This window comes from Dermacentor variabilis, chromosome 2 (assembly GCF_050947875.1).
Source record: "Dermacentor variabilis isolate Ectoservices chromosome 2, ASM5094787v1, whole genome shotgun sequence".
Classification (NCBI taxonomy): Eukaryota; Metazoa; Arthropoda; class Arachnida; order Ixodida; family Ixodidae; genus Dermacentor; species Dermacentor variabilis.
In genome coordinates this window covers 110,810,228-110,818,914 of record NC_134569.1, presented here as the reverse complement: position 1 = coordinate 110,818,914, position 8,687 = coordinate 110,810,228, and the positions used below count along the sequence as shown (strand labels likewise).

At 51.8% G+C, this 8,687-nt stretch overlaps 1 protein-coding gene across 1 annotated transcript in view; it reads right to left on the bottom strand.

The window, feature by feature from the left end:
* Positions 1-5,098: 5,098 nt before the first annotated feature.
* LOC142572527 (ceramide synthase 6-like) overlaps positions 5,099-8,687 on the bottom strand; it is a 42,634-nt gene continuing 39,045 nt past the window's right edge. The window contains exon 9 of the mRNA XM_075681695.1: positions 5,099-8,588. Coding sequence (XP_075537810.1) covers positions 8,475-8,588 — 114 coding nt within the window. The 3' untranslated portion in view covers positions 5,099-8,474. The remainder of the gene's footprint in view (positions 8,589-8,687) is intronic.

The window sequence follows — 8,687 nt, the reverse complement described above, 5'->3', positions numbered from 1 at the left end:
ACAACCTTATAAAGCACACATTCGACATCTGTGTCGCGTTCCCAGTCACTATATTGCTGCTCCAGCACAAAGACCTCAAGCCACGTTTTCCAAATTTGTTGCGACATATCAAGGCTACCTTCCGTCGGGCTTTACACCAGCACCAAGACCACTGTTATCGCTCTGGTGCCTACGACAGCCGCAAGTACGCCTCACGATTCCGGGAATCACGAAGAAGACCCGTCATTCAACTGTGGCTCTACGTCAGTCCACACAGTCATTAATGAACGAGGTATATGAACAAAGAATGCACATTTACGCCGATGGATCTGTTTCAGCCACCAGCTCCAAAGGCACAGTTATCATCCCGGCCTTACAAGTCACAATTACGTTCGAAGTGCCCCACGTAACTACTTCTACGGCAACAGAACGTGCCGCCCTACTTGCCGCTGTTAATTACATCGCACAAGCCAAACCTCGAAAGTGGGTCGCTTTTTTGTGACTCCAACACAGTCCTTCAGAGTCTGCAGTCAGCCTTACGACGGAAGACCCATGAACAACTGGTATTTGAGACCAGAGAGGTTGTCCATCAAGCCTTCATAAACGGACATGACATCATCTTCCAATGGCTTCCGGGGCACAGTGGCATCGTCGGAAATGACTTTGCTGATGACGCCAGCCGGTCAGTCCATAGAAAAACCTTGACACTTCCTATATACCCTTATAAATTGGACAGACGTTGCGAGGGGTCTTTGTTTACCTACTCAAACCAAGACTGAAACGTTGTGAACACTCCGAATTTCTACAGCTGCCATCTCCACCGGCTGGATCCTACACTGAAGCTTCATATTCCATCGAAGTTCTCCGCAGTGATGCAAGTTTACTGTGCCACCTCTGGTTGAGGGTGGCTTTTACGAAAGCCTACTCATTCCTTATTGGAATGTCCGACACACCAATTTGTGACTCGTGCAAATGTGAAGAGACGATCGAGCACCGTGTTGTGTTTTTGTAATCTCTACGAGATCGAACGCGACGTTCTCCGGAGGGTGTTAAACCGATTGGACAGCAGACCATTTTCAGAGACTAAGATTCTCGGACCATGGCCCCGCGCGTCGCAGGCTTGCAACGAGACGCGGGCACTGCTACGTTTCATGAAAGCGACTGCCCTCAGTGACCGATTATAGGCGTGAAGTGATGGACAACCGCACGTATTCACACCGATAGTACCTTATTACCTCACTACCCTTTCTTTCCTTCCCTTAACCTCCTTCCCCTGTGTAGGATAGCAAACCGGACGTGCGTCTTGTTTACCTTCCCTCCATTCCTTCCTTCCTTTTCCTCCTCCTCTTCCTGTTGTTGATGTTGTTGTGTGACTTTACGTCACAAACACAGCGTCCTGTTTCAGCTGCACGGAATTTCACGAAAAGGTGAATTTTGTGAGGATATTTCCCGATAGCGGTATCGTGCAAAATGTGGCAGATTTAATAAGGATATCTTTTAAATAACTGCTTAATTAGCAATTATGGAAGAAACACTGCAATTCGGGAATTGAGGGCCCAAAGTGACATTATTAACTCAACAAAATCTTCTCTAAACAAAAAGCACCTTGGGTGCCTGCAGAACTTTGGCGCTGCGGGCTGCCCAGTATGGCAGTACCGAAATATGAAATAGTGCACCAGTGACGTTGATCCCTCTATCCTCTATACTGCGAGTGCAGGCCAACAGTAGCACAAGCTTTCGCTGGCGCGGGCTTCATGGTGGCTTTCTCGTTTTTTGCATGGTGACGCCAGAAATCGACGCGTATAGCGTGCTCTATTCTGTTTGCTATCTAGTGGCGCTACCGCAGCTCGGGTGGTCACGGTTGCCAATAGCAGCAAATAAAGAACGGCTTTACAGATCAGAATGAAGAGAACTCGTAATTATGATAGCATTGGCGTCCGCGCAGCAAGGGAGCAAGTAGCGTTTTCTGATAGGGCGCACGCTTTCACCGTTCCGTTATAGCAGACGAGTGAAAACGTACAAAATTACGCGCTTACCATTTTATTTTTGCGGTTACCACCTTATTTAGACAACAGGGAAATATTGACGTACGAACTATTTGCAGCCTCGCGGAGCAACAGTGGCTGGCGGTAATGAGGGCGTGGGCAGGGCTTCACTGCAGGCTTGATTTGTATCCGACTGTAGTAAAGATTTCACTTAAAAGAAAAAAAAGAAAGCTTGGCATCACTGTTGCAACCTATTAAAGCTGTCCTCGCTAGCTAAACTGCATAAGTGAATATCGAATCCTCGCATTCACACGTACATGCGCCTTGGCTCGCTACTTCTGCTCGGTTCCGCCGAATGGTGGGCAGCGCCCGCCGTCTAGCGCGGATCCATTATTACTGCGCATTGATAATGCCCTTCCGCGATTTGTACAATGTCAAAGTCGCCTGGCAAACGCTTGCGCACACCAGAGCCTTCCTGTTGAGGCCGAAAGTGCCCGGTTACGGAGCTACAACACAATAGAGCTGGAATGTTGCCGTACAACATGGTTTCCAAGACCGGGCAGCCCGGAGACGTCGCGCGATATTGGTACAGGTGATCTCGGAGGCCATATAGTTCAGATCACATCGAATGACGCGCTAACTTGAACTCATTTCGGCTTCTTGAGCCGATTCGGCGCGAAGTACGGCGCAATATGCGGACAGAACACGTCTGTATACATTCGTCGCCAAGCTGTCCGCAAGGCATGCTCATGACTGGCGGCTCTTCAAACGGTCCGGCTTAACCGGCGCCAGCGAAGCCCCACAATATTTTGCGAAACTGATGCCTTCAGTAATGCGGACGAATCGTGTCCTTCGCCGTCGCTTGAGCGACCTTGCGCGGGGAAAACGAGGGACAGCGGCCCGGCCGTATCTACTCCGTCTCCGCGCACGTTTCGAACTGCACTACGATCTGAGCTTACTGCATGGGTCGCACAGGATAACGGCCTCTCTTCGCATCATCACTGACCAGTGTCACATAATTGCCTTGCTCAGGGCTTCGTTACTGCGAACGATGCAACAGCGAAGTTGGCGAGAACGGCCTTTTTTCGTGGTAAAAAAAAAAAAAAAAAAAAAATGGTGTTCTGTGGTAAAACGTCCGGCCAGCCGCCGTCGAGCTACGCCGTACTCACGGACTCCCGGTTCTTTATTTCCACTCAGTTCCGAGGGTTCGTTGGGGCCACGGAGTAAGACATTTAGGAGGGGAAACTCCCGTCAGCGCGAGCGAGCGCGGGCGACCAGATAAGGTCACAATTGTTGTATGCGCCGACGGGGCCGTATACAGTGGCGGCGCCATGCGGCGCGTCGGAGAAGCCGCAGCGAAAAAAAAAAAAAAAAACGAATGCAGCGCCCGGGCAGGCGGCTCTGGCAAGCTCTCAACGGCGGTAATTTCTTTCCAGGCCGCCAGCACGATAACGGCTCCGCGGGCTTGTGACTTTTTCTGGTCGCCGCAAACAGCGGAGTTTCCACTCCTAAATGATTCTTGCTCCGTGGTTGGGGCCTACGCCGAAACCTAGGACCTCAGCTCAGGCGCGGATCCAAAGTAGCCTCCAGGGGGGACTTATCAAAACATGGGAGAGAATGTGCGCGCTCAAGAGCTCTGAGCTCGGCAGTGCCTTCGATTCGCTGAAAGGCTGATTGCCCAGTATGCTCAGGCGCACTGGTTTGGCGTTGTTCGTTGAAAGGAAAAAGGAAAAAAAAAAATTACTGGCATTTGACGTGCCTTCGAAAACCACTATACAATTAGCAGGCCCGCATTAGCGAGGATACTCCAGAATATTTTTGACCAACTGGGGGGGGGGGGGGATGTCTTGAACGTGTACTGAATGCACGATACATGCACGTATATCTTTTCTTTTTTTTAAATCTCTTTTCGGCCCCATCGAATGGCGGCGGCCGCAGCCTGGATGTATTCCCGCGCCCTCGGGCTATATAGTGCAATGCCAAGGCAACTACGCCACCACGGCGGATGAAACGGTGACAATGACGTAACTGTTCGGCGATTTTTTTTTCTTATTTTCACCAAGTGCGCATATGCGAATCAGCCATATTCCTACGAGATAGCTGTACGGGCTTGAACTCAAGGCTCATCCACCTGGAAGGGCACACGAGCGCTTTTTCAGCTCATGAAAGCAAGACAGTCCAGTGCTACACTGCAGAAACGTTGTACCTCTAGTGCACATATTCTTTCACTCCCTCCTCCCCCTCTTCCACGTGTAGAACAGCAACCGAGACAGTCTTTTAAGCTCTGCCTTTCACTCGTACACCCCTCAGGTTCGTAACATCTCGCTCAGAATTCAGTCAGTTCAACGATTTCAGGGATGCCAAGGCCAAAATTCGAGGGGGGGGGGGGACTATTTTAGATGTATAGTGTAGCGTCCTTAGCCGCAATTTCTTGCAGCTAAGCAGTTACCGGGTTGGACACGCGCTTCAAGCTCTTCTGACATGGTTAGTAGAGCTCTATACTTGGGTTAATGCCAAAAGGCCGCAAATTTTCTTGGAAACAAATCCGCGTTAGAATCGGGTAAACAATATAATTCATTGGGTGCTACCGTTAAATCTTCCATGGTCAGGCAATTATAATAGCCGCTCTCGGCATCGGCGCATTCACTCCACCAATACTGACACTGCGGCCACTATAAAGGGGTCGGGCGCGTGCATGACCAGCCAAATTCCAATTGTCCGGCGATCGCCGGGACCTTCGGTTGGGATCAAATGACCCGAAGTTGAAATAACGGAAGTGTACTGTGTCTAGGAGAGTTTCCCCGATACTGTGTACATGACATAGCCCCAGTGCGGAGTTTGTTGCTTCCAATGTTCAAAAGTCGCCCCAACCCGTTTTCAAGCTCTGAAGGCCCTTGAAGAAAAAAAAGATGGGGCGGGGGTCAAGGTGTACGGACGCTGCTCTCGGCTCCGATACCCCTCAAGCACAAGGGCGTACTTGAGGGGTACACAAGCGCACAAGCACCCACACCGGAGATCCGCCGTTATAGTCGGCAATCGAACCTGCGACAAGAAATCGACGAGAAGGACGCAACCAGTTTCGAATAGGAGCGATCGTGTCCAACGCATCTCGTTTCACACGCCGTTCACCGTCGTCGCAAGGGGTTAACGCCTTTATTCCACAGACGCCGTCCACAAGCTGGGGTAGGGGAGGGGGCGTGCAGCAACGGCGAACCCGCGATACAAAAACAAAACGCGGCACTGGCGCGCCGTGCGACGCAGGAATGCTTGTCCGGACCACAAACACACACACGCACACCACACATCGAGCAGGCCTCCCTCGGACCGTTCGTCTGACGCTCACTTCCAGCGCAGTTCCGCCCTGGGCTAAACGTCGGCCGCACTTGCCAAGCTATAGAAGGCGGCGTCCACGCCGATCGGCCAAACACGCTGCATTCAGCGAGGGTGTAAAAGATGGTTTTGACTCTCCACCCTGGCCGCCACGTAGAGGCAGGGCGGAGCTGCGCCGCCCGCTAGTCGCCACCAAGGCCCGAAACCCGCGTCCAGACGACATCGGCGCCTGGTAAACGCGGCCACGCCGGGAGGAACGGCTCGCGCAGGCAGGTGCACACCCGTTAGGGCGCAGCGGACGAGTATGGCCCGACGATGGTCCATCACTTATCACTACCACCGACACAAGTGGCACAAACCGCACGCAAACCGGTAACAGCCCGCTCTGCTTCTTCGAAAGGCGCGCGAAAACCGTGGTCCGCGAACAACTTGACCCACCAGAGGGCTCCTTCCGCGCCCCTTCTCTGGGCGCGACCATGGTACATACAGGCAGTAACAGAAAAGGAACTGCACACACGCACTCCCCGTGGTTAAAAAAAAATAACAAAAAATTAAGGGAAGCACCTCGGGCGCGCGCGTCGCCGCAGCTGTCTGGGATTAATCGGGACGCAGTCCAGCACTGCACCTGCTGCCGCCAAATGGTTACACACGGCCGGCGGCAGCGTACAAATCAATACACCGGCTTCTCTCCGTACACGGACAACAAACCGCCACGGACCGCTCGCCGCAAGTACTTGCCTGCGCGTGCGCGTACGAGCGCGCGCCGCGACGACCGTGCAGGGTACGCAATGCGCCAAAGAAAACACACAGGCAAAAGCAGGTAAGAATAACGTACATATGTTGCAGCAGCAGAAATACAAAAATACTCTTTGGTTCTCTCTATGCTAGACAATGACAAAAGCATCGTTACTGAGTGGTCGACAAAAATAAAAAGAGGGGGGAGAAACACAGGCACACAACAAAACTGCACACTAATGGGGCACAACCATTCTTGCGAGCTGCTGCCACGATTTAAGAAATGACTCTCGCGACAGAACCACTACCCCCCATTCTGCTCCTCGAGGACCCGCTTCGGTTAAGTGCTACAGACCAACGCGGCTCGGAGTGTACGGGCTCAGAGAAGAGGTCACGACACCTTCAAAGAGAGGTTAGAGTAGCCCGACCAAGTCCTGCAGCTTCTATCCTTCCTTCCACCCAGGGCAGTGTGCCACTCTAGCTAAGCTAAACACAAAACACCCCAGATCTGAAGTAGTGACAAGCTCTGGGGAGTGCCTTGGCAAAAGCTGCAGAACTATTGCTGGGACCTCCTGGGTTTCTGAAGATATGTGCTGTCACGGTAACAGAATCTAGAAAAGTCCTGCTGCACTAGGCACATAGAAGCCCGTCTCGAGCAAGCCGACGCACCAACAGCAACAGGAAAGGGGCTCCCACCATGCAAGCAGCACTGCAAAATGTGCAGCGTTCAGCAGACAACTGTGCAGTCCAGTCCTTTCTATCTGCACCAAAACCACTATCAGTTGCTGATCTCCTAATCAAAACACACTGTAAGTCTTGTCAACTCAGACTCCTCACATTAGCAACACAGCAAGGCCTCCAAGAAGTCTTGCTGATTCACCACACACCTGGTAAACGCCTACTGCAAGACCTTACACATGAAGTAATCTCTTAGCATGCAGCCTGAAGGGTATAAACACGAGCTTGCAGCACTGCCTGCATGACAGAAGCCCACAGGTCCGGCCACCCTTGCTGTTCAAGAAAACCTTCCAACCCACGGTGCAGCAGCACAGACAGAGAACAAGGACAGAAGAATCGGAACGGCCCGCCTCTCCTGGCAGCAAGAGGGGCCACCCCGTGGGCGTGCACACAGCTTGTCACATGCTGCCCTCCTGCTCCAGCCACACCGCACCACCCGCGGTGCCTGCTTCTTCAGAAGGGGCCCCATCTAACTCTGCGACCACCTCCTGGCCTCGGGGTTCCCCCAACTGCTATGCCTTGGGTATCACTTTCATGCTCAGCAGGGAGCCGGCCTGGCACGTGGCAATGGCTTAACACACACACATCAGAGTTTATGGCACTTAATGCCGCCACAAATGGTCACATTCGCAAGCTATGCAAGCTGCCCTCCGCCTCGCGAGGTTGAGTGGAACCCAGCTTAGACTTGACACCATAGTCAGCCACTTGGGCCAAGCACTCAGCAAGGAAGTGGCCACAGAGTACGGTGCCCAGATTGGCGTCACGCGTGCGGTGGCGGGGAGAACAGACTTGCCTGCTGCGCAGCCCAACACAATAGGGAACCCAGACAGGACATCGGAAAACCACGCTGCAAGAGTAAAAGGCTGGCCTGGCACCTAAGCGTATACAGCACACCCTGCACGCTAATTCTTTGCAGGAGCTACTTTGTATGCTATGTCGTCCCAAGCAACTAAACAACAGTAAAAGAATTAGCTACTTGAATATGAAAGGGACATTTCACTACTCTGAAAATGACCACACAGCTGATCATGTTCAGGCTGCCTTCTGCTCTTCAACGATACTCAGTGTCCATAACAGCTCCACTCAAATAGAGGGAAAATATATTAATAAATAAAAATCATACTCCTGAATATTTTTATGGCCTGAGGAATGCAGGATCATTTGCATTGTCTGCACATGAGCAGACCAATCCACCCAGAAATAAAGTGCACAGAAACCTTACGGCTGTAACCATCGGATGTACTGAGGTGTGGTAAATTCAGAGCCTCGAGCAAAGCCCTCCCGAGGTCATATGCACTACACATAAGCCCTAAGCATAGCAATGTAGCAGACATCAATAACCTTGTTGTTTTGAACATGGGCCAGCGCTGGTGTGACCTTAAGCTTTTGCAGCGTGGTTGCAAGCCAGGAAAAGGAAATAGCAGACCCCCCTAAACTTCCTTGCACAGAGAGACACATACACGGTTCTTATTCAAGCGCAATGACCCCGAGTCTGCATTCTTTTTGAGTATCATCTAGACCTACCCCTCCCTACTCAACTTACTGTAACAAACATCTAAAGATGTTTAAAAAAAAAAAAAACACCTAGCAAGAAGGCAGAACAGAAAAGAGGGGCTGAAAGGGGGTGCAGAGCCGCAAGTGTCAATGCATGCCGGCAGTTGTCACGGGGAATCGTGCATGGCCCTTTTCTTGATGGTTGGCTCGGCTCTAATCGGCTTTACGGCTCTTGTGCCGCTTGAAGTCGCCGGACTCATGGCTGTTCTGAGGAGTCTTCTCGTCCTCCTGGCTGCTTGACTCATCATCGCTGCGCAAGTCCTTGACCTGCATATGCCACGCCAGTTCTCTATCAATAATGCATTTCCCTTCCAACAGATCAGGCTTGCCAGCACCGGGAGTAGCAATGCCACATGCAGCTACGAA